Raw genomic sequence first — 26,602 nt, 5'->3', positions numbered from 1 at the left:
CACAGAACAAGGGTCTCCTCTTTTATACACCAAAGATGATCAGACATAAATTAGACCTAAGGCCATATACTGTTAGTAGTTGGTGTTTTTCATCCTGGTTAAATTCAATGAACTCATGATTATTTATGAAATGTTATTTACTATGCAACTGAAAGGTATGAACGGCCTTTAAGTTGATTAGGACTATTATTTAGACAGTCTTCCTTCCACATTTCTAGATTTCCATACACTAAAATCTTGGGGGAATCACATGATACGGGGCCTCCCCCTTAGTTATTCCCTGAACTACCATGCTTCTTTAGAACCTCCAGGCTCTAAAGACTCCAGCTTGAAGAAAGTCAAATATGGAGATGTGTGCATATTGCCATCTAGTGGCAATGATGTGAAGTTCACAAACAAGCAGAAAGCCAACAGCAATAAGAATGTGAGAAATTACTCAGAGGTACCCTCAGTTGTATACCGGGATGCTGAAGACAATTCCTCCCCATGAAGCTGCAAGAGTTGGTAGGGTTTCAGCAAGTTTGGGATGAGAAAACATCAGAGGAGAGCCCTGGAGTCCTTACTGGCTGCTTCTCTCATTACTCTGTATAGGTACCATCCTGCAACTTCCAGTCACATGTGAGATTCACCTCTATCCTTCTTCTATCCTCCTATACAATAAGATTTCAGGTGTCATGTTAGTGGTTGAATTGTGTTCCCTACTAAAAATATGTTGAGGTTCTGAGGTCTCAACCCTAAATGGACTAGTTTGGAAACAGGGTCATTGCAGATGATTGGTTGAAATGCAGTCATACTGTAGTATGATGGGTCCCTAAGCCAACATGATCAGTGGCCTTATAAGAAGACAACTACCACATGAAAAGATAGGGACAGGGGAAAATACCCTGGGATGGAAATTCTATAATCAGTCCCCAAAGAATGTTAACTGGAGAAGTCTGATGCAATGCTGGCAACATGCTTAGCTCAGTGAGTGGCGTGCTGAGAGCAGTATCCAAGGAGATCATTCAAGGGTCATTCATGTACTTAAATGCCCAGGGTGCCAACTATGCCATCTTTAAGACTTCACCTGCACTGACACAGTAAATAGTAATAACATCAGTAATCATCACAGTAGTCACAACAGTTTACCCTATGGACTAATATCAGCTTTAATCCTCACATAACTATACAAAATACTAATTACTAACCCATTTTACAGATGGGAAAATTGACACTAAGAACTTTCCCATAGTCTTACTGTTACTTAGAAGGTAGTGAAGATCCTAACTGGATTATCCTAGTCTCCGTTCTTTCTGAACTACCATGCTTCTTTCAGATCTAGTTAGTTCAATCACTTGGGAAAATAATGCTGTCATGAAATATTTCAGCCTCCAAGCCACTCTTTTTCCTGAAAGCTGTCTAGATCCAGTGATATGGGTCCTGTGTCTTCATATGTAGTTTCCCTATGGTTTCCTACCAACATTTTTGAGTGAGGGAGTATTTTCCTCCTTCTGTTTGATCTAGTGTCCTAGAGTTCCCCAATTCCCTTTGAATTGTATTTCTTTTTTTATTTTTAAAATTATTTTTAATCGTATTTTTTATCAAGGTAACATGCAGTAAGTGCTTCATAAATATATATTCAAAGACTGAGTGAGTGTAATCAAAGCCTCCTTATGCTTACTGTGCAGCCATCCTAGGGACTAAGTGAGCTACTAATACACCAGCACTGGGTGCTACTGATGTCAGAAGCTGCTGGCTACATTGCCAGAAGTATTTCTAATGCAGCCCTTTTCCCTTTGGGGGCGACTTTCTAGGGAAAGAAAAGAAAAGTGAGAAAGTGCGAGGGTAATAGCAAAATACACGAGGATTCTTTTTTTTTTCTGTTATTTTATTATTTTAAGTGATTTTCTTTTTTTTTAAATAATAAATTTTATTTTTATGGAAACCGACAAGGGCCTGAGATGAGAAGGGAGGGTCTCAGCTCTCAGCCCCTCTCTTCTGGTCGTCCCCCAGCTCGGCTTGCTCTTCTATCTTCCGGTCCTCTCTCCCCTGCAAGCTCCAGCCTCCCTGAGCTTCCCTCCTCTTCGCTCCCCGCCCACTTCCCCAAAGGGTTCTTTTTCTCGGCCAGTTCAGGGGGTCCGTGAGTCCACCCTACGGGAACCCTCGCGCATTCATCCCGCTCCCTCCCGCTCAACTGTCCCTCACGCGCCTGGGGAGGTGCCGCCTCTGACCCTGCGGGTGAGCCCCTGAGCCCCAGCGCCCACCATGGGGAATGAGGCCAGTTACCCAGCACAGATGTGCTCTCACTTTGACCGCGATGAAGTTAGATGTCTGTGCAAGAAGTTTAAGAAGCTGGACTTGGACCATTCAGGCACAGTGAGCTTGCAGGAATTCATGGCCCTCCCCCAGCTGCAGCACAACCCGTTGGTGCAGCGAGTAGTCGACATCTTTGACATCGACGGCAATGGCGAAGTGGACTTAAAGGAGTTCATCTGGGGTACCTCCCAGTTCAGTGTCAAGGGAGACGAGCAGCAGAAATTGAGGTTTGCTTTCAGCATCTATGACATGGATAAAGACGGCTTCATCTCCAACGGGGAGCTCTTCCAGGTGCTGAAGATGATGGTGGGGACCAACCTGACCGATTGGAATTTACAGCAGCTCGTGGACAAAACCATCATCATCCTGGATAGAGACGGTGATGGGAAAATATCCTTCGAGGAATTCAGTGCCGTGGTCAAACACCTGGAGATCCACAAGAAGATGGCCTTAATTATGTGAATTTTTAAGCATCCACCCACTAACTTCAGCTTGCTTTTCTCTTTCAAGATCAGCTCAAAACACCTAGCAAGTGTCACTCTAACTTAACTGGGAGTATTTCTCTTTGTGAAGCCACATGTTCTCATGTGAATCTCATGAATAACTCAATGTCGTTAAGTAATTTTCCCAATGACTCAGGCTAACCCCCTGGATGGGAGAGCACAAAATGGTGTGTGAGGAAAGTTTTCATCAGTTAATAAACTTATTTTTCTTTATTTTGATTCAGAGATCAAACTATAAAGAGTCAAGAAGAACATGAAGTTCCAAAATATGAAAATATACATCTTTGTCTTGACTTCTCGTGGTTTATGTGGGGGAGTAATTGTACAATTCAAGTTTAAGGTGAATGGTTTTCTTTTACTTGTGTCTTGTCAGGTGTCTGTTGACAAGTTGTTAGCTTTCTGTTGTTAGCAACAAGGAAAGTGTATTTCTCTTGACCAAGCACCTTTTAATCACCTCTTCCTGAGCAACAAAACCCTTCTTTTCCTTTTCTAGTCACAGCCGAGCGCCCACATCTAGAAATCCCTGAGTTTGTCTTGAGGGCTAAGAGTCCCGTCCTGCCACTCCTGTGTCATTGCTCTAGCTCCTGAAGACGAACTGTTCTCAGGGGTCTTGTAAGAAATGCCAGGCCTGGACTAAGTGCCCAGCTAAACAGTCAGCCTCAATGACAGTAAGTTTTGGGGGTTGGCTGCTCCTGCCCCAGTAAGTTCAGTTCGATTTAGTTAAAGGGACTTTCAACCACACAGGGCAGGAAACTCCCCTCCCCCCAATTTTTCTCACCTCCAACACTCAGCCATACCCACTTGGAGGGAATGAGAATGAGTCAGTCATTCTTAGTACTGGGAGGTGGAGGGAGACAGTAAAGACTCTGCCTTCCAGTGAACTCTCCCCAGGATGCTGAAATGGTGGTGTTCCTGGCACTCACAAGATACAGAGCCAGGCAAGCACCTCTGCATTAGCTAAGCTCATATTCAAGGACCTGACTTGGGGCCTCGAATGGAAGCTGAGAGCCCTCTCATCCCAGAAAGCATTTTCTCTAAAATAACCTTCAGCCCAAAATCCCTCACACCCCACTACACCTACACACAAGGAACGAGCTAGAGCTTGTTCTCTCTTGGCAAGCGCCAAGGCATACATCGCTTCCCGGCTCCAAGTTCAGAGACATCATGTCAGTAGCATGAAACTGGATATGGTGGGGATAGTCCATCTTAGCATAGATAAACACTTTTCATTGTTCCTGTTTGAGGGTAGCCTGCGTAGTAGCAGTATGCGCTCTACTGCTGCACCCTGGATGATGCGAACATTTTGAGATCCCTACTGTCAGTTCTCAGAGAACAAGCTTCTCCTCAGAAAAGCTGTGCCAGGAGGGGGCCCATGCCTGCCACTTTACACCAGCCCTTTATTCACAGTGGAACACTCTCCACAGAAGGCGCTTAAGACTCAAAATACCAGAATGGTGAAACATACCCTTCCCACACATACTCAGCCAAGGAATAAAAGTGAAGTGACATGTCATGATAAGAAGATCCTTTTCATGGAAATTTATTGTCCTTATATTTTGAAGAAGCTGGTAGTCTTCACAAAAAAAAAAAAAAAAAGGAAAAATAAGTTCACAAGCATAACTATTGTCAGGTGCCCACCTCCTCACATCACCTTGCCATATGTACTATTACTTAGATTATTTAAGAACCACAAAGAATAAGAATCCCTCTCTGTCTTTTTAATACCTTTGCAGCCCTTTAAATAAGATGTTAATCATCAGTCATGTGAGTAACATGCTTCAAAGACTCAGACACACCTGAGTTTGAACTCAGTTACAAGTGGGTTTTTATCACAGTCACTTCTTACTGGCTGTGTGAGCATAACCAATTACTTGACCTTTCTGTGTCATTCCTCCTGATTAAAATGAGACTCCACCATAACATTATTTCGAAGAATCAAAAGGATAAAACACATCAAGTGCCTAGAGCACTATGGGTTCATTGTACTTCAGCCTCTTCCACTTCTATTAGATCAATATGTAAAGGAGACGGTACTTTTCTTGTTCCTTTTGAATCCTTGCTTGATATTTAACTACACCACGCTAGTGTTAACTGGACATTTGTGTAGTCCTAATCCAGAAAATAAAATCAAGATCCTCTGCATCCCCTCACTTGCAAAGGGTACCATAGATTTCTTAACTGAAGAAAGTTTTAAAGAGAGCATCTCCCACTCTAGTCTAACCTATTTGGCTATGGACGCCACTCTGCATGAGGAAAATGAGGATTAAAGAGAGATTGTTTATATACTATGCAGTGTGCACAATGAAGTATGACGTTTTTTAAATTATGACCCAGGGTTTAAAACATTGAATTCCATGTTCAAATTTAGCAAGAAGAAGAAAAATATTTCAGCTTCAGGAGTGGCTGAAATTAGCAAGCTACTTCATATTACTACCTAAGCCTTTGTGCCAATGACCCCAAATTGATATCCTGTTTCTAGTTTCAGCACTAGAGAAATCTGACTGTATGGATTTGGGGGAAGAAAAATCACACCAGATAGAATGCCGAGGGACTTTTTTCTCTCCATTAATTGTTGGTCGCCAACAAATCTAGTTCTAAACAACTCCTTGGAGTGAAAATAGAAATTAAAATTTATTGAATGACCCCATTTACTGTTATACTTGCTTTACTAATCATCAAAATGGCACTGTGAGGTGGGTGTTTTACATCAGTTTTACAGATGATGCTATAGAGATTTCTGAATCTTCTCCAAGGTCTCCCAGTTGGAGAGTAATAAAGCAAGGACTTGAACTAGGCTTTCTGACCCCAAATGCTGAGCTTTTTTCCAGCTCACTGCATAGTCTTCTATTTTTATGGTTCCTAGACTAACTTGCCTCAAATTATTTCTGATAGCTTTATGTGCGATTGTGATTTATAAAAAGTATTTTTGTCTTCATTCCTATTTCTGGCACAGAGCTCCTGTAATCCTATATTAATGAGGTGGCTTTTACAAAACACCTAAGGATGGCTCTGATTGCCTGGAGAATCAAACATTCCCAACTCCCATTCCCAACTCCCCCATACCTCAGGGGAGGGTAAGACCCTGAAGGTTGGCATAATCAACAAAGGCCAATGATTTAATCAGTCAGGCCAGTATAATGAAGCCTCTATAAAAACCTGAAAGGACTGGGTTCTGAGTTTCAGGTTTAGTGAACACATGGAGAGGCTGGAAGAAAGGTGCGCCTGGAGAGAGCCTGGAAGCTCCACGCCCCTCCCAACACTTTGCCTTGTGCATCTCTTGCATTTGGCTGTTGCTGAGTAATAAAGCAGTAATCTAGTAAGTGAAATGTTTTCCTCAATTACTAGCACCCAAGGAAGAAATGGTGGGAACATATGATTTGTAGCCTGTTGGTTAGAAGTACAGATAACAGCCTGGGCTTAGTCTGAAGCTGGTGGGGAGGGGGTTGTTTTTGTACCTCTGGGGAGGTAGTATCAGAATGAAACTAAATTCCAGGACACACAGCTGGTGTCCCAAACATTCTTTGTGGTGTGGGGAATCCCACACACACTCAATGAAAAGTGGTGCCCAAGAAACCCAAAATTAATTACCTTATTAATGTAATCAAATCAAGTCTCAGTTTTCACAAAAGAGGGGTAAATTGCTTATTAGAAGCAAGCAGTCCCTCACTCCTTTTGATTCTAGCAATTGCAAAAACAAAAATACCATTAGCAAGGCATTAGATTGTCTTCCACCTTCATTTCATCTTGAGAAATAGGGGACAATATTTAGATTAAACTGATAACAGCAACCAATATGCTTTGAGGCAATAGAGATCAGTAGCAATATGTTGTTATGAATCCTGTATTAATGAATTGTGTCTGTTCTCTACCATATGTTGCAATCCCCAAACCACTAGACAGTTTGGGGTGGGTTTTTTTTTTTATTTTTTTGAAACATGAGAAAAAAGATGGTCTCCGTCGAGTTGGGTTTATGACTTCATCAATCACATGTTGTAGGCATTCTCAAGAAAAACCCAGGAATTCTTTTATTACAAAGTTTATTCTTTATTTTTACTATTCGTTCTCTCTGTTAGAGTATAGCGTGTGTCTTTAAGCTGGCAATTGTGCTTTACCTGTTTTGCATGCCTTGAAAAGGGAAAAGTGGTATGTGCTTTAAGACAGGGTATATGGTGATAGAGGGACTCAGCCTCTAAATGGAAAATCAGAAGTGGATCTCTCTCCAGTCATAGTGGCTCCATGCCAGAGCTACCCCTGTGGCTGGTCACCAGGTAAATCAACACAAATCACTTGGCAGCAGCTTATAAAGGCATCAGCTGATCTATAATGAAAAACCACAACCCTGAAGGGATACTAACAGCTCAGAAGTTAAATCTGACCCACAAATGTTCAATTTTGTGGTCATTGTTAGTTTTACATGATATTTGTTCTCACAGTGATTTTTTTATTTGCCACTATTTTTAAAATCTGAATTCTCAATAAAATTTTAAAATTAGGGTGAAAGAATGCAGTCCATCCCAGAATGAAGGTGGCCTTTTATTTATTTATTTGGATAAGGTGCCGCTGAAGCATGAGGCTGACATTAAATCTCAATTAAGAGAAAGTAGTACATTCCACTCAAGCCAAAAAGCTCAAGACAGATTGACATGTTCATTATTTTTAAAAAATAAACAACTGGTTATAAAATATTTATGCCAACAACTAATACTTTCTAAAACTGAAACAATCGCAATTTTACAATACTTGAAATTGGTACAGTGATATAAAATTATGTAAGTTATATTATATAAAAATTATATAAAATTATATAAATTATATAAAAGCTAACAGGAAAATTTGGAGAAACATTTGTAACAAATGTGATTGTCAATAAGAAGCCTCACTATGTCTGAAATGCATAATTGGACATCTTGATTCAAATAGAAGGATATAGTAAAATACCAAAGCACTGCAGACTTCACTAATTGAATAAATACAAATCATAATAAACAGGGGAAATAACTAATTTTAAGACAGAGTTGTAGAAAGTATGAGCATCCCGTGCTTTGGGGCATCTGTGACAGCATTGGGGATAGTTTCCATACTTAAAGGGGGTCATTTCACACATCATAAGACATCAAAACAGTTAGATACTCTGACCCAGTAATCCCACCCACCACAATATATATCTAAGAAAGAATCTAAAATGATTTTTTAAAATACAATACACAAAAGAATTTGTGATTGCAGTAATATTTATCATATACATAAAAAATAGCATCAAAGAAAATTTAACACCTGATATTTGAGGAATTATGATAAAATAATCGGTGATAATATAAAACCATTAAAATTCATAAATAAAATGACTGCAAAGACATAAAACTTTAGAAAATTACATTAAGATTTTTTTTTAAAGATTTATTTATTTATTTTATACAAGCACCGGGTACAGTCAGAAGCACGGGAGGGTGAGAGAATTCACCAGAGCCAGAGCCGGGAACAGAACAGGCAGACTGATGAAATACACTGCTGAGGGGAGCAGCAGGCGTGGCAGGAGAGGTCTGCTCACCATGTGGGACCCTTGCCAGCGGCCAGGGATGGAACCAGCGCTGCAGCGGCTGGCAGCTTTGCAGCCCAGCGCTCAATGACTGCACCACCAGGGGAGGCCCCATTAAGATTTTTTTTAATGTCATTGGTATAGTTTACATTTACATCTCCAGAAAATATGTATGCATACAGCCATAGTTCAGAAAAGAAAATGGAGATTTATTTTTATAGTAGGATTATGGGTAATTATCTCAAAATTAATTCTTAGAGATCTTTTTCTGGGTTTTTTAAATAATAGAGATTTTAGAAACTCTGCAGAATGGATTGAATATAGCAAATTAAATACCAGTTCCAAGGCTAAACGATGGTTCCCCAAGTCTAGAAGGAATAGGAGGTTGGGGAGCCGCTGGAACAGAGAATAGGTGTCTCCTTAGCAGCTTGGACAGTGCTTTGGAGATGAACCACTAAACAACTTCCAGGTTAGAGTAGATAGAGGTGTCCCAATTCCCCAGGGTCTGGAAAGTGATGTGAAGTTTCCACAGGCAGATGTTGTCAGTCTGTATCTTTTTGCTTATCCAAATGTGTAAGCACAGTTAACTTTGCTTACACAGTGTCTCCCTGGATTTTGCAAATCATCTCCTCTTTTGTATCTTTTGTTAAATGTGGTCTTTAAATTCCCTTCATTGATGAGAAATTTCCAGATTCTCTACGTGAATATCCTTCTTCCTCTTCATCATTACTAAGCGATTTTCCTTTTAGAAATCCTTAAAGATTGCACTGCACAACCTTACTCATCTCTCCAGCCAGGCTCTCTCCCCCCGAAACTCTGTCCTTGGTACCTCTGGAGCCCACACTTCTTGCAGGGACCCATCATCTATCGACTATCCACAAAGGGCCATACATTTTAATTTGCCAAATTTTAAAATAGCTCACAGCTCTTCTGGGAAAAATAATAGAGTGGAAAAAGGAAGAAGTCAGGTCTTCAAAATTAGAAACAACGTTTTCATCCTCCTCTTTCTGCTCTCAACTATCTAGGAGTTATAAATATTTCAGAAGCTTTGCAGCCTTTTTTCCTGCTTTACTTCTCACTAAATACATTATTCCTCCAACTCCCTTATTAAAGAAAAAGAAAATTATTTTGGACTCTGGGATTTGGCTTTACACATATTAAAGAGGAAATCCTACAAATTTTAATGCAGTAGATCATTAAAAAATAAATAAATAAGTAAAATCATTTTCCCTGGTTCTTATAGTTATATTGTTCTGGGCAAAAGTACTAAATAGGTACTAGGAATCTTGAGAGAAAATGTAACTAAGTTCTTTTTCAGATATCTAATAAGCCTTTACATAATAAGTTGTATAAATTATGCATTCATTCAAAGAAAATAAATTTATTGTACAAAATAGCATAATTGTATAATTTAATATATGCTCGATACTCTTTACCAAGCTTCTGGAGAAACACAAAGAAAGGCAAAGCCATATTCTGTCAGCAAAACCTTCCTAGAACAGGCTCTACCCATTCATTTCAATGTTCTTATAAGAAATAAAGTCCATCTAAAATGAAGTTATAGTCACACCTCACGGCTAGAGGAGTTTAATCTTTTAAGTAGTCTATAGAGAAAGATTCTTCAGTTGTAAGCAACAGATTCAGTAAGAAGGGAATTATCAAAAGACTAGTGCTCCAGTTTTTTTAAGATTTATTTATTTATGCATACAGGAACTGGGGTGTAAGCTAGAGAGGTGGGGGGTGGTGAGAGGATTCACCAAAGTCAGAGTGGGGAGCAGAACAGGCAGATTGACAGAAATACACTGCTGAGGGGAGCAGCGGGCGAGGCAGGAGAGGTCTGCTGCGCCGTGTGGGTTAGCTCCCTGGCTGGCCAGGGGGATCGAACTCATGCTGTAGTGGCTGGCAGTAGCTTGATATCACTGTCTTTTACCCCTGTGCCACCGGGGAGGTCCAGTGCTCCATGTTTTGAAGCAAGAAGATTAATTGATGAGTCCTCAGGAAACACAGGTCTCAAGGACTGTTGGTGGCAGGAATGAGGGAACTGTGTCACTGGTACAATGACCTTGGACATGCTCAGCTCCAGTCACATTCAATGGCAAAAGACTGCTTTGCATGCAAACTGACTTATCTTCTTCCTCCTCTGACCAATGCTAAATGTCAAGTGGAGCAAGTTGCACTTTATTATAAGAAAAAATTTTCACTTGTTAATGTGGGGCAGATCACACACCCACTGGCTAGCGCTGAAACAGTGTGGTCCCAGGGGAAGAAAAGCTGAATTACAACTGCAGCTGCACCTCTTATCACGCAGACTCAGACACGATTTAAATATTTTCATTGGCGCTCACAGACAGATTGTAGAGGATTTCCAATTCAGAAGGAGAGTTTTGAATAAAAATTTTTACAAGTCGTTAAGAGACAGTATTCGATTGGAAGGGATCTTCTATGGTGTTCACTAGAAAGGCAGTGTGGGCTTTGGCATCAGACAAGCCTAAATCCATAGCCTGCCTCCCCCCTTTATTCACTTGTATGGTCTTGGATAAGTAATTAATCCCAGTGGAGGTGGGGAGAAAGGAAAGGGAGACCCTTCAAGAAGATGGGAGGATCTTATCAGTCCAATGAGATGTTGAAGAGTGGAGGCTCAGGAGCCAAACTGCCTGGGTTGAACCCAGCTCGACCCTTTATTAGTTATGTGACCTTGAATAAGTCATTTAACAACTTGGTTCCAAAGTTTCCTCACCTATAAGATGAAAATAGTAAGTTACCTACCTCATAGGTCATCATGAATAGTAAACAAGTTGCTACATGATGATGACCCAAAACCCCCAGCAGTGGGGATGCCACTCAGGCTCCTTAATGCTGGCATCTGAGCTTTCTGACTGTGGCCGTGTTTCTCCCTCACTGCACACACCTCGTCTGCCCAGCCCCTAAGCTGCAGCAGTGTTTCACCCCTCGCTCCATCACTGTGTCAAAAAGTCATGCCTCTACTTTGTTTATGTTTGCACTCAACTTAGGGTGCTGACTTTCCCCACTCGAGGTTTCCCCATTCTACCTCTTGTTTTAAATTCTATCTCATGAGCCAGCTTCTCCCCAAAACCCAGGAGGTGTGTGGATCACTACATCAGGTATAAATGATTGTTTCCTCCCTAGACTCAAGCTGTTAAAAGCAGGGACATGGGACAAGTTCCCATCCCGTGGAACACATAGTAGGCACTCAGTGTATCAAATGTCTGTCTTGGTGCAGGAATGACTCTTGTCATCAATGTGACTGCATGGTGCCTGTGTCATCAGTGACTGAATAATACCTATTCCATAGAGCATGTAAGAGAACATCACCTTAGAAGCAAGAAGAAAGTCGAGGAACCATTCGTGCAATAGGGCGATGGGATGGCTCTCCAGGACTTGACTCTGCAGCAAGCTCTCACTGCTGGCTGGTTCCTTTCACAATGTGGTCTCATGAAGTCTTCAGAGCACACAGGGAAGGATAGTGTCCAGCTTCACTCTAGTCCAAGAAAAAGAACCTGCATCTAAGAGTGAACAGGAACAGGTGTGGGACCAGGTAGAGCACCCCATTCATGGCCTTTCCTTTCCGGTTCTCCCACAGACTTTGCAAATGGGCATCAAGCACTTCTCTGGACTCTTCGTGATGCTGTGCATCGGGTTTGGTCTGTCCATCTTGACAACCATTGGTGAGCACATAGTATACAGGCTGCTGCTACCACGAATCAAGAACAAGTCCCGGCTGCAATACTGGCTCCACACCAGCCAGGTGAGTGTGTGGCCATCCTGCTGCAGTGTTCTGCCAGGAGGTCCAGGAAGAGGAAGATCCCCAGTGCCCGATCAAACTGACAAATGGCAAGTTACCAAGAGAATTGGGGTGGTGTAGCTAGACGCTCTCAGTGTAGACAATGGAGTTCTCTCTAGCCCGTTAATTCCCTTTACCCTTAAGCTATCCCATAATATGTCTTCCTTTTATAGACCCCTTCAATTTTGCTCACAATGAAAGCAATAGAATTGTTTTTAACCTGATTTCATTTGATATGACAATCTGAAGAGCTGGTATGAAAGATGTTTCCTACCAATTCCTTCCTGCCAAAATGGAAATCCATTAAGTGAAACTTTGAAGTCCCTGTTCCCACTTAGATGAATCCACTGGCCCCTGTTCCCTCTGCTTTTTCACTGGTCCAGGCATCTGATGTCTGCCAGCATCAACTCCAGGCCTGCTGAGGTCAAAGTTCCTCTTCATGTGATTGAGACACCAACAGGCTCACTCGCAGGAAGCACTGAAACTCAGGCAGACAGACTCTCCCGGCTCACACTTCTATACATCCCTCCTGGAAGGAAAGTGGCATGGAGCACAATATACTCAGAAGGCTTTTAATGATGAAGGGGCTCGAGCAGAGGCAGCAGGTTCACCTGAGCAAGAGAGAGGTGAGGGGCGAGGGGCAGCCATCCGAGGGCCCGGGATGGACTCCTTGCAGCCAGGCCGCCAGTTCTGCTGCTCCTGCCCCATCCATCTCTCCTCAGCCCTCTCTCTTAATAATGTAGGATTTTGTTCATTTTTGGTTACGATCACGGCTTCAGTTATGCTTGAGCCCTGTTCTTCCTACTTTCATCCTAGGAAGTATTTGGTCTCCTAAGGAGAACGCAGCAGACAACCCATCTCCTCCATTGTGTGTTAACAGGATTAGTGTAATTCTCAAGTCCTTCCCTTCTTTGTTTTGGCTGCTGAGAAATTCACACTGACGTTTTTTGACTTGCCTTTAGCAAAGGAGGCCCTTTGCCACAATTAGCTGTGCTCTCTTCTTTGTATCACATGCCTTTTCACAACTGAGAGCATTTATAAGCATCCTCTCCAATTACTTTTTTTCCTCCAGCAGAATAATAATGTATAATCAGAATTCATGTTCTCTTGAGATTTGGGACTGAATGTTGATCTACTTTCAGGCATCTCTGGAAATTTGTTTAAAGACCCTAGGTTTGTTGCGACGAGATACACTGTTAAGTCTCCAGCAGTACATTCCCCCTCACTGTGTGCCACTAACGATCTCTCCGTGTGAATCTGTTCTTCCCGCCAGAGATTACACAGAGCACTAAACACATCATTTGTAGAAGAAAAGCAGCAGTGTTTCAAGACTAAACGTGTGGAAAAGAGGTAAGAAGAGAGCAGTGCCAAGCCCCTTTATATTTACCAAAATCAAGTTTAGCCATGTAATAACCAAGACTCCATGCTCAGAAGTGGAATTATGTGTAAATAATTCAGGACTAAGTTGTTGACAAACAAAATCTGTGAAAATTTATGTAGTTTCAAATAGAAGTAGATCAGATGGAATAAAAAGCATGTGTGTTTATGTCTGGACTCCAAAATGCTGTATTGCCAAGATATGTTGTGGTTGAAAGTGTGGGCGTGGGCTCTGGAGTCAAACATCTCATCCCCAGCCCTTGTCTCTGACATAAGTGACTTTGTGCTGAACTCTCTCTGCCTCAGTTTCCTCATTTGTGAAATTGAGGTTAAAGGAGTTGTTGATTAAATGAAAACAAAGCAAGTACCTAATAAATATTAGCCAATATTAGCCATAGCCTGTGAGACTTAATGCAGTAGTACCACGGGCAATTACTTCCCTGAGATAGCTCCTCGTGAGCATGTTCCCACTCCCCATTCCTCTCCAGCACACCCAGGGATATTGAAATACGCAACAGATGTGTTCAGCTTAATCCATTTCCTGGCACTCTTACTATAAACTCCCCAGAAGAAAGCAACTCATTAAGTATTAAATGCACAGATGACATTTGAAAATTGAAACTTCACACCTTCCCCACCTCCAGTCTGGAGACGACCGTTGTCTCATTCATGAAGGTAAAGATGTCAGAAGCATTTGGGTCAAGTTCCTGGCTGGCCTCTGTCCCAAGCTGCCTGCCCAGGGCGGCCCTCCTGGGTCTTCCTGTGCCGGGACCTCCATCAGGGAATCACCTCCGCAAGACTCTGTCATCTGTGGCAGAGCCTCAGCTCAAAGGCTGGTTTTCTGGGTAATTTTAAAATCAGATATTCACAACTCTCATTCAAAATTGAAGGAAAGGGAAAGCAGGGTAACATGAATCATTCTCATGCTGATACTGTTACGGAGCAATCCCGATATAAAACGGGTTCCTGGCTGTGGGTCCTCACCCGCGCGCTTTAAAGGGACTTATGAATACTCCACTACAGGCCCACACAAAAGGTTAATAAAAGGTTTATTTACAAGGGAAGGGGAATTGAGGAAATGTACAACTCAGGAAGAAAATAGGGAAATAAAGTCTTTAATGCTTCCTACCCGATCCGCTGACCTAGAAACCCAAAGGCACTCTCAGAGCTGGCCGAACGCTGCGAGCTGGCGGAGAGCCAAAAATAAAGGGACCCTCCCAAATCCCACATGTCTGGTTTTATACCAAACCTGGCTGCTTAACCCCACCCTCAGGTCCCAGCCACCTTCCCTTTGGGGGGGGATGGGATTTGGAGTTCCCAGTGTCTTGATGGCTTTGGCCTGGGGTGGGGGTGGAGTCCACAAAGCCTGTATGGGATTAGCTTTAGGACATCCTTTTCCCCCTAACAATTCCTCCTCTGGGACTTCTCCCGTCTCCCCCTCTCCAGTTTGCATCTAACTTGTCACAACTGTTCCCATCATCTCTTTTTTCTTCTTTAACTGAGGTCTTAAAACCTCTTTCCAGTCACTGAGCAACCACCCTCGCCCTCTCAGTCTGTGGCACTCTGTCATGTTGCTGCCCTGCTAGCGACAGGCTGTAGACCAATCAGGGCGCAGCTGCTCCATGCCATGTTATGTCTGTCATGTTCTATAACTATTTTTAACATAAATATAAGGAACACAAGAAGATGTGGTAGTAAAGACACCATCTCATAATGACGATGCTAGTTTTCCAGCTGTAAGAGAAGCAGGAAGCCTAGTGATTGTGTCTTCAACCATGATTCCTGTTCACATCTCTCACCTGGACTAAGAGCCCAATGTGTCTTTCACGCCACTCATCTTTCTAGGCAGAGTCTCTGGAACCCTCTATTTTGACTAGAAGCTAAGGCATAACATGTCCTCCTGGTTTATCTGAGACCCACATTTCCTGTGCCACCTCCCGATCGACCATGCCCCACCTGCAGCCTGTCAAGCACAGTGAGCATGTGAGCTTCCACAGCTCTCAGCACCCTTCCAGTGGAGGAGTGAGCCTCCGTGTCACAGGATTGCTCTGTGGAGCTTGTTTTGCCCGTCTTTAGTGTTCATTGCAGACAACTCACAGGTCACATGACACTCTAAACCCAAGGATGGAAACTGTAGCGGCGAACTCAACGATAGGCTCGTTTTTCCCCTCGGACACCAAACATCTGTCATCTCACATTCCTAGCGGCCCACAGTCACATGTCAACTGTCAGAGCACATGTGGTGCTACTGGCCTGCATTTGTCATAGAAACCAGCTTCTGCTTGTTCTCCTATATGTACAAAGACACATGTACAAAGCTCTGGAAAAGACCAGACTAGCTGTCTCTACTTACCTGATTTCTGTAGCTGTCCAGACAGTTCAGGAAGACATGTAGATGCTCTACATTCAATCATTCTACAGTACTCGAGTTAGATCTGGTGGCTTGAAAACTTGCCCTCTTCTTTTTTTGTGAACTTATTTATTTTTGTGTAGAAGAACTGGGGTGTAGGTCAGAGGTGTGCAGAGGCAGTGAGAGGATTCACCAAAGAGAGTGGGGAGCAGAACAGGCAGATCTACTGAAATACACTGCTGAGGGGAGCAGCAAGAGAGACAGGAGAGGTCTGCTGTGCCATATGGGTTCGCTCCTTGGCCCAGGGATTGGAGTCAGGCCTTAGCAGTAATAGAGCTGAGCATAACCCCTACACCACCAGGGAGGCCCCTCCCTCTTCTTTTGGGAAAATATCTCTACCAATGCCCATGTCTGCTACAACTTGTCATATCTCCCATGTTTTCCATGTTGATTGAAAGAACAAATGAATTAATTTTTTTTAAAGATTTATTTTTTTTTATTTATACAATAGCTGGGGTACAGGCCAGAGGTGTGGGAGGGTGAGAGGATTCACTAGATACAGAATGGAGAGCAGAACAGGCAGACAGACAGAAAGCACTGCTGAGGGGAGCAGCAGGCGCAACAGAGAGGTCTGCCGTGCCATGTGAGAATCTCCCAGGCTGGCCAGGAATCGAACCTGTGCTGCAGAGGCTGCGGACAGCTTCACAGTGCTGCGCTTAACCCGCTGTGCCATTGGGGAGGCCCCAAATGAATGAATTATTGACATCGAAGTTTAAAGCAAGGCTTGGAGGAGTTTGGGGCCATGGTATAAAAGCAGATTTTAACAGGGGAACCAAATAAGAAACATCAGTGTGAAAAATAATAGCAGTATAAAACACAACAAAGCAAAAACAGACAATTATAAACCAGAGACATCCTGCAGGGGAGGAGGAGGGAGAGGGATCAGAGACAGAGAGGGAGGAGCACTGGGGTCTGAGATGATGGTGCACGGGTGCATTGGTGAAGGAAATCTAATGGGGACTACACCTGAGGGGGAGAGAGGAAGCAAATATTGTTTAAAAATGAACAATGATAAAAAAATTATTAAAAAATTAAAATTTATTTTTCTTCTTATTAAAAAAGGAAGATCTTGCTCATTTTTTTAATTGTCCTTTTTTATTTTTTCTTAAATAACATTGCTAAGTTGGAAAAATAAGTAGGTTTTTCCAAGGACTTTCCTGATATCCTTGTGACTTAAATGGAGATAGCAGCAGTATACTTACGTAGTTTATTTTTTTTTCTTTTTTTTTAAATATTTTATTTTATATAATTCTTACATCTTTTTTCATCTTTGCACAATGTATGCATTTTCATTTTGGTTATATTCCCCATACAATTGCACCCCCCCCCTTATCTTGCTCATTTTTTAATTTAAAGCAGAGGAAATTGCAAATGTTGCAAGGGACTACTTACATACACTTGACCCTTGAACAACACAGGTCCTGGGTTTTCTTATGAGCAGACAACCTCAACTTACAATATCGATAAATACATGACAGTACTGTAAGGACAGGGTTTTCTCCTCCTGATTTTCTTAACACTTTTGTTTTTCTAACTTCATTGTAAAAATACAATATATAATACATATGACACCAAATATGTGTTAGTCGATCCATTTATGTATGTTATTGCAGGACTTCTAGTCAACAGCAGATTATTAGTACTTAAGCTTTGGGAGAGTTAAAAGTCATACATGGGGGTGGGGGGATGCTCCCTGGTGGTGCAGGGGGTTAAGCATCAGCACTGTGTAGCTGTCCTCAGCCCCTGCAGCACGAGTTCGATCCCCAGCCAGGGAGCTACCCACATGGTGCAGCAGACCTCTCCTGACTCTCCCACTGCTCCCCTCAGCAGTGTATTTCAGTCAGTCTGCCTGATCTGCTCCCCACTCTGTCTCTAGTGAATCTTCTCACCCCCAGCACCTCTGGCCTACACCCCAGTTCTTGCATGCATAAATAAATAAATCTCTTTAAAAAAAAAAAGTCATATATGGGTTTTTGACTACACAGGGGGTTGGTGCCCATAACCCCTAAGTTGCTCAGGATCAACTGCATAGTCTTTGGTTTATTCAGCATGTGATTTCAAACAAGCTTTGGTCTATCCTTCACCCACTGGGCTACTAATACATTCCCCTTTCCCTTTCCTCTCACCCTTAGACACACAGCAATTGTAAACCATATAGCACACCACAGATTCCTTGAAATCATTCTAACTCAATAGGAAATATATGAAGAAAACTAAAAGGGAACACGAAGGCTAGAAGGAAAATGTAACTGTACCTCTCATCTAGGGGTAAAGCCAGGGAGCTATAAGTGGGTTCATGATCCAACCTCTGCCCAGCTTGGGAAGCATGAAAGCAGAGCTCCGGTGCCCCTCCCCATTTATCTGAGACGTGAACTATGACAAAAGTTAAACAACCGCAGGGTGGTTTGGAATGTGTTTCTGTGTTTAATGGCTCAGGGCATGTATTGGTCTGCCAGGGGAGAAATTATCCCAGTGTGTAACGTCCTGAACAACAGCACGTTGCTTATGAATCTGTGGTCAGCTGCTCCGTTTACTGACCTGGGCACAACCCGGTCCATCTTGATGGGCTTGGTCACAGGCCCACAGGCAGTTATAGGGAGGGAGAGGGGAGTGTGGCTAAGAGCTGGCTGATCCATGATGACCTCTGCTGGGTCAAGACTGGAGACTCTCCGCACTCGGCACACTGGTGTGGACTTGCTCAGATTGTAGCGGCAGAATACTGAGAGAGAGAACAGAGCTGAGTGAGGCGTCATAAATGTTTAGGCTTGGAACTGTCACTTGTGCCATTTTCTGTTGAAACAAAGCAAGTCGGGAGACCAGACCAGATTCAAGGGGAAGGAAAGCAGAATTTCCCCCCTGACCCCCCATAATGGGGTTGAACTGTAGAGTCACACATGACAGAGGGGCTTGAATGAAAAGAGCAGCAAAGCTTTGATCTGTTTTGCCATCTACGCAGGGCAAACAAGATAGAACCGTTTTGTCTCATCCACATAACTGAGTCAAGACTTAATCATCACCCACCTTACCCTTCTCCCTGTAGGTCCTCCCCTTCTCCTCCTGGCAAGAAGAGTTCAGGAATAAAGATTCCATTCAGTTCTATGGCTGGGAACAAAAACATGAGGTTTTAATAGGGTGTTCCTACTTTCTTTTGCCCCGCGGTAGATTGCTAAAGTGGTTATAATCCTCCTCCTCTTTCTCCTTTACAAGGTGAGAAGAAATCAGCAATTGTGCTGCTCGGGGCTCTAATCTGTTCTTGGAGAAAGAAACTCTTCTCATTGCATCTAACTGTCAGGGTGTTTCCAAAACAAGGCTCCCGCTGCCTTGCCCGTGTGGCAGTAACTCTGCAGTGATGGGAGGTGGCTGGACGCAGGCCTGAATGAGGCTTGTGGACGTATTTCTCTATTTGGCTTTCATTATCCCAGTATGGACTTGAGACTTTCTTTTTTGTTTGTTTGGGGTTTTTTTGTTGTTTTTTTATTTCAAACCTAAGCAGTCCATCTCAACCCACATAAAGTCATCCCTATAATGGGAAGCTTTTTGCTGAAACTTGCAGCTTGTATGCCTTTATTCGCCTCAAACTCGAGTAGTAAACATCAGGGTGGTCCTGGGGGACTGAGGATGAGCCAGATTATAAAACCTGTCAGCAGGCTCATGCTTTGAACCCAACAGCTGAATAAGCAGGTCCTCGCTTTTACTAAAGCACCATCTTTATAGCCATATAATGTTTCAAGTCAGCGCTGTTTTCTGAGCCTCACCAGCAGGAAGGGAATAAAAAGGCATCTGAGGTTCTTCATGAAAGAACGTGCTGTCTCCTGGTTCCCCGGAGCCCCAGACAATATGCCCCTTCCAGTTTCAGGGCAGCATAAGACTCGGTGAGACCTTGAGCTCCCGGGGAAAAGGGTGTATCGGCCCCTGAGTCTCTGTGCCCCTGCAGCAGGCAGTCTCTTTCCGAGGCTTTGCTGCTTCATCTCAGATGCTTCCCCAGCTCCGTGTTATTCACACGGGAAATGACTAACAGATGGAGAACAGCACTTAGAGAGCTGCAGAGCAGAAGGTAAATCTAAAGCGTCTCTTTGTTCCCAGGTCCAACGTGGGACCCCGTCAGCTCACCGTGTGGAACACGTCCAACCTGAGTCATGACAGCCAGTGCAAATACACCTTCAGTGATGAGGGAGGGCAGAACCAGCTGGGCATCCGGATGCACCAGGACATCCCTCTCCCTCCCAGAAGAGAGCTCCCTGCCTCGCTGACCACCAATGGGAAAGCGGACTCGCTCGGCGGAGCTCGGAACTCAGTGATGCAGGAGCTCTCGGAGCTGGAGAAGCAGATCCAGGTGATCCGGCAGGAGCTGCAGCTGGCTGTGAGCAGGAAAACAGAGCTGGAGGAGTTTCAAAGGACAAATCGGACTTGTGAGTCCTAGGTGGTCCTGCTGCTCCCCTTCCCCAGTTCCCAGCCCTCCTCTGAGCCCTTGAGACACTTTGTAATGCTCTTTTGTAACCACAGACCAAGGTGTGGGGAAGTTGAGGTCCAGGTCTTCTTGCAGATCAAGTCAGCGCTCCCTCGCCTGAAAAAGCAGCAGCAGCAGCTTTTCCCAAGCTCACTCCCTAGGTCTCCAGGGTAGGGGTCTTCTCTTCATAGCAGCCGTCTTAGGGGTAAGCCCCGTGTAAAGTCTGTGAATAACCAAACAAGCCCAGCTCCTGTTAACCTTTCCACCAGGTGCCACAGTAATATTTCTGGTTTTTAGCCCTTTCTCTGCACTAGCAACAAGAAGACAGAAAATTGTTCCTCATCCCTGTGTCTTACTGGGTTGTTGGTTTTCATCTTAGCATAGAACAGAATTATCTGTGGTTGTAGCTTTTGCTGCAACTCTCCAACTTCCATTCCTACATTTTGAGTGTGGAGCAGGGTAAGAGCTGGGGAGTTGTAGGACAGGGAAGTGCGTAAATAAGAAGTGAATTGAGCTCATTCGTTTCACAGCAGGCCAAGGACTGATGGGGTCAGGCAAGAGCCATGTTTTTGAGAAACTCCTGTGTCCTCCACCCATTCCTGGCTACCATTTGTAGGAACTTGTTTACATGCCACTGTGAAAGGGGACAGGGATGTGACAAGCAGAAAACAGAGACAGGCCGAGTGACAGTCAAAATGTACACCCTGCTTTTAGAACAGAAGCTCTGGGCAGGAAAGCAATTTGGCAAAAGAAAGAGCAGAACTATCCTTCTAATCTAACTAAGCATCTCCATTATCGTGTGTGCCTTTTGTAAAAGACAAAGAGAGAAAAGCGTGGACGGTGGCCTTTAGGATGAAACTGGAATAGCCCTGCTTGTAGCCTCTCCAGGTATGTGAGCTGGCATTATGAGTTAAGGAATAATATTCTAGCCATATTTGAGGCCATTTTCACATAGGCAGTCACCTGTCTCTTAGCTGTAAGAATCCCGAAAGAGAACCTGAGGCCTGTGAGCATCCTCAGCTTCAGCATTCAGGAACACGCCCTGTTCTTTCATGTCTGTGGCGATAAGTACAAAGTCAACCCCCCCAGCCTCGATCCATCCATCTCTGAAGAGCTATGAGCACTTTCGGGCCCTCCAGTTCTCCAGTTCCCATCTAGTGCCCCCAAGAGATAGATAGGGGCCTGATTTCTCCTCTGCCTAGGCCTCCCTCCCCCAGTGGGCAACTGCTTGGACCTGCAGAAAGGGAGAGGACTGCGGGAACTATAGAACTTAGTGTAGATAGGAATGCTAGTGTAGATAGGAATCATCTAGGAACTCATTAGATTGGAACCTTCCCCAGAGATTGGTACTGGCCTGAGGTGAGCTCAAAAACCTCCTGTCATCCAGTACCCCCCGATGACTGACACAAGTGATCCCCAAAGTACTCTCATCTAGAAGTCCGGCTGCCCCAGGCGTGGAGAGAAGTGAGAAGAGCCTTTTGAAGAATTTTTTCTCAGCTTCCACACATACCTGCTGCTTCACCTTCCACTCCCCCCACTCTGACCCTGGGGCACCATTTATCATTCGACTTCCTGGCTTTTCAATTCCTTGCCTGGTCTCCTGGGTCCTCCCGGCTCCACCCCAGCCTCCATGCCGTCCCTGCCCCAGACCTGCGCCCTGAAACAGCTGCAGATCATTGCAAAGCCTCCTCAGTCACAAACTCTCTCCGTCTGCTTTCTGGGTGGCATCCCTGCATTTCCACCAGAGCTACCTAGCCCCCCCCCCCCCAGGGAAAGATACCCTAAGCTGTAATTAGATGACACTTCAGCAGTTAGTGAATTTTCTAAGAAAACCCTGGGAGTGGATATAGACAGAGACTGATGAGAGAGGGGAAAGGATCGGAAAGTTAGACTCCATCAACCTCACAGATGAAACAGTTCAACAATGAGAACAGGAGAAGCCTGGGAACAGAGAGGATAATTCTGCCTTGAGATACCTAACCCTCCCATGTTCCCACCCCAGGCCTAGAAGTAGGTTTGCAACTACTTTTGGAAGACTCTGCCCCTTAGCCATCCCCACCCATCTGCCAGAGCTCAGGATGCTGTAGAGACTCTGCCATTGTGCTCTGCACACCCTTGGGCCTCTGCACAGCCCGGAAGGCTGATGTACAGGTGTACCTCAATTCACATAACACCACGCTCCTAATGTTGTATGTGGACATTTTTATAATTCAGCGCACATTCAGACTGTACCTGAGAAGCTGGCTACTTAAAGGAACCCAGAGGTGAATTCTTTTGTAAAGTAAAGAATCCTTTTGTAATGCAATCGATTACCCCTTAATGTATCTGTTTTGTAAGTTTGGATTTTTTGTATATCGGGTTTCCCTTCAGCTTCTCTACCAAGGTGTTCTGAGCAGTGGTAGTAACACACCAGACGGCCCTGTCTCTATCCACTAAGTAGGTGTCCAGTGCACGACTCCTCAAGGATCTTCTGAGGAATGGCTTGGTCAAAACTGTGGCCAAGGTGCAGCAAGATACAGCAGGGGTTGAAAGCAGATTTGCTGCCCTCAGCACTGCTTAGTATGTCCCCATGTTCTGGATAAAGAAGAACCGTAATTGCTTGTGGTGAATTGAAACAGTCTTCATGTTAAGTAGCAATGGTTATTTTTCTCAGTAGTAATTGAACAGTGTTTTGCAATTTGTGAAACAGTGTGTTGTGTTTTGTAAAAAGAATTCATGTGGTGGGTCCTTTGAAAACCCTCCTTTCTGTTCCCCTCCACCGCAGTTTCTCTCAACTCCCTCAGGCTCAAATAAGCAAAGATCAGAAGTCTTCAGGTGGAGGGTGTATCTTGGTAAAAGGAAGTAAAGGATGCTACCTTACCTGCTCTTGTTGGCTCCTGTTGCATGAGACCAGGGAGGCCTCCATTCTTTTGCAAGCCTTAGCGGTGGGGAACCTGGAACGTGATAACCTGACTGTGTCACCCACCCCAACCCCGCTTTCCAAGGGGGAATTCCGGACACAGGAAGCACACAATAAAGTATAAATGTAAAGTGGGAGCAGGCTTGGTTTATGTAAACAATGAGGACCCCAGACTGTGGATGCCTCAAGATAGAGGAGCAAGGGGATCCCTCCAACAACTAAAGACAAATTGGAAGAATGACTGGAACAGAGCAGTTAGGCAGCCAGGGGGACCCCATCTGTTGAGGTCTTTAACGTGCCTGGAGGTGACCCTCCGTTATTAATGACTCTTGCTTTGCACAGCCCTAGGAGCTGCTGCTTCCTGCCAAGCGAGAAGTGGTAAGTGGAGCAAGTGCCAAGCAGAACAGTTATGCCATCTGGGCCATAGAATTCCCAGTATTAGTGCTGGGTCTATTAGAGCCTTGAAGCTAGTAAGCACTTCCTAAGTATGGATAAAGAATGGAGAAAGAAACTTCATTAGAGCCTCCCTTCCTCCCAACTCATATTTTTAATAGGCAAACCAGATCCAACCAGTCTTCAGAAGCAAATGATTGCTCTCCGGTCATCAGTCACTCCCCTTATCTACACTGTTGAGCTACCCTTTCTTCAGCCACCCACACCACCCACCCAGTCCAGGACTCCCTTCCTCTCTTCAGTTAAGTTCCTAATTGTTTTATGAAAATACCGTACTTATAACTATTTTCTTAAGGTTTGTAAAGAGTGTTTGCATTGTGTCTTCATTTCAATGTGTTTGCAATCGCTCCGCTCCAGGAAGAACTGAAGTGCTGTCTTGTGAGCATGAAGTGAACAGGCTGTTTTGCTCCAGCCACTTTTCTTGTACAACCACATGGATGGACTAGATGTCCTCAGGTCTCTTCCATCCTCAGTTTCTATGACTGTGGAATAAATGTTCAGATAGAAACTTCACTTTTGGATGTGCTGCTGGGATTGTCTTTGGGGATTCAAATGTTGACTTGGTACCAGCCTCTTCCTAACAGGACACTCTGATGCTATCTGTTTGTGCTTATTTCCTTATATAATCCAAAGTGACTCAAGCTATGCTGACAAAACATCATGAAGTAGAACTGAAATGGCTTCCTCTGAGAGAAACATACTAGGAAAAGCCTTGAGAGAACAACTGTAAGATATTTCTGAAAAACTGTGCCCTGACCACCTTCATTTAATAACTCAGCAAACCTTTGTGAAGCAAGTCGTATTTATATGCCAAATGCTGGAGATGCAATAGTCTTTCTGACATTCTGCCTCTCACCCATGTCTCAGCCTGGACCCCAGACCCACATAGAGATGGGAGATCAGGTGGGGACTGCTCCAGCACTGGTCCATTGAACGCAACACACATAAAACCCTTGAGTGGCACAGAAATAATTATTTCAGTATTTCTGTTTTCTACTCCGTCCAAGAACTAGTGCAAACTAAGTTGCAAATCACTCTGCCGTCCAGAAGTCTCAGCCATCTTACAACCCAGGTACCTTTACCTGCCAGCAAAGTTTCTTTTATGAATGTGCTAGCCAGGTGCAGTCTTCATACACACCTTTATTGGTAAGTCATCTCTCATAAAAACATGTACCTGTGACATAATTCAACCTCCCAGGAGTTTTGCATCATTTAGTCACTCATATTTTGGATGCTTATTTTGAGCCACGCATTGGCTTAGCTGCTGTAGATTAAAAAAAAAAAAAAAATTCTCACCCCATGCAGATCAGTCTATTTGGGGATGGGGAGTGATACAAACCAGCAAATCAATAAGGCATATACTCTGATAAAGAAATGCACATAAGATGCAGTGAGAACATGACACTGTGTGTGTGTGTTTGTGTTTGTTTGTGTGTGTGTGTTGTGGAGAGACTGAGGAAGGTAACAGGCATCCCACATAGAAGAAACACATGTACAAGGTTCCAAAATTGGGAAACTATGGCATACAAGGAACTTGTGAACTTCTAAGAGATCAGTGTGATAGGTACATAATGTAGAAGGAAGGGGACAAGCTACATCAACGGAAGGAGAAGAGGAAGACCACTGTGCTAAACTCAGTTTGCATACCAAAGACTACAGGAACCATGAAAGGATTCTAAGCTGAAGCAGGATATATTGAGAGGTCAAAATTCTCACGAGGCGCTGGAACTGGCTGTCTATCACCTGCTTGCAGGGCTGTGAGCAAATGATCTTTTTTATGTTTTGAAATCACTTGGCCATGATACCATTTAACTAGGACAGGTGGACAAGACATGAAAAATGAGGATGTCCATCTCATTTTTTTTTAATAGTAAAAAAATGTAAGTGAAGAAAGAAAAACTGACCTCACAATTTATTTGCAATAGTAAAAGCTAATACTTTCTGAACACTTGGTAGGTGCCAGGCACTGTGTTAAATGTTTTGTATATTTCACTCATTTCATCCTCAATACAATCCAATAAAGATGTAGCTATTTTTATTTTGTATATGAAGAAATGAGGAGAGGAATAACTTGCCATTAAGTGGCAGGGCCACACTCGCCCAAGGCTGATTTCCTAAGAAATGCATTTGACACAGTGCCTGGATTCACAATCAGGACTCAACAAAGGTATAAATGGATTGACTGAGCAAAGAGAAATCTAAGATCTCTTTGGTTCAAATTCTACTCTAGAACAAAGTACTGTCAGGGCTCACAATTCATAGGGGAACAAACCAGTCCCAATCTGACCTGGCAGAGATCCTACTTAAATTAGAACTGTCAAGAATAAAACAAACACACTGTTTATATAAGCCTTCAGGAAGACTTCAGAGAGACGCAAGTATTTTCCCTTATTATCTGCCTCATAAAACCACTCTACTGATATGGGTGTCTGTTTAGGATAAAAGTAGAGAACTGACTGCCACATTTCAAATTGTGCAGGGTGTCCCTGGGAACTCTTTCCTCATCTCTAAAAGAAGGACATGCTTTGAGGTCCCTTTCACATCCTACCTTTCAAGTCATTCCACTCTGTATTTCAATAACTTCAAATCCTCAGGGCACATTGTTATTAATGCAAATATACATGGTTCCATTCTGTCTACAACTTCCCTCAAAAAAAAGGTTATCAAACCTATAATAAAGGACTCCCCAGCCTATTATTAGGTTGCCTCTAACAGAGGTGTTCATTTCAGAATTCCTAATTCTTCTTATCATCACAAAAGAAATAAAAAATGCAATTTAATATTTTAGGATAATCCAAATATAAAAAGTTACTTCACTATAGGAAGAATGATTGTTTAGGGGCGAAAAAAAAGGAGTAAGGTTTGATTTCACATTGGTCC

At 43.5% G+C, this 26,602-nt stretch overlaps 2 protein-coding genes across 2 annotated transcripts in view; both read left to right on the top strand.

The window, feature by feature from the left end:
- The window catches only part of GRIN3A (glutamate ionotropic receptor NMDA type subunit 3A), a 150,894-nt gene extending 130,182 nt beyond the window's left edge, over window positions 1-20,712 (top strand). The window contains exons 7-9 of the mRNA XM_037492876.1: window positions 11,936-12,100; window positions 13,410-13,486; window positions 20,007-20,712. Coding sequence (XP_037348773.1) covers window positions 11,936-12,100; window positions 13,410-13,486; window positions 20,007-20,343 — 579 coding nt within the window. The 3' untranslated portion in view covers window positions 20,344-20,712. The remainder of the gene's footprint in view (window positions 1-11,935; window positions 12,101-13,409; window positions 13,487-20,006) is intronic.
- On the top strand, window positions 2,159-4,041 carry PPP3R2 (protein phosphatase 3 regulatory subunit B, beta). The gene has a single exon (XM_037492877.2). The coding sequence runs from the start codon at window positions 2,245-2,247 to the stop codon at window positions 2,755-2,757; it is 513 nt and encodes a 170-aa protein (XP_037348774.1). The 5' UTR covers window positions 2,159-2,244; the 3' UTR covers window positions 2,758-4,041.
- Window positions 20,713-26,602: the final 5,890 nt, after the last annotated feature.

Source organism: Talpa occidentalis, unplaced genomic scaffold (assembly GCF_014898055.3).
Source record: "Talpa occidentalis isolate TD23 unplaced genomic scaffold, MPIMG_talOcc4v2.1 talOcc4.7, whole genome shotgun sequence".
NCBI classification, from domain to species: Eukaryota; Metazoa; Chordata; class Mammalia; order Eulipotyphla; family Talpidae; genus Talpa; species Talpa occidentalis.
Note: the sequence above shows the minus strand (reverse complement) of the source record. Positions and strands in the feature narration are given on the sequence as shown.

Excerpts from the sequence above, each read along its gene's own strand:
- PPP3R2 (XM_037492877.2), top strand. The coding sequence starts at position 2,245 with ATGGGGAATGAGGCCAGTTACCCAGCACAGATGTGCTCTCACTTTGAC.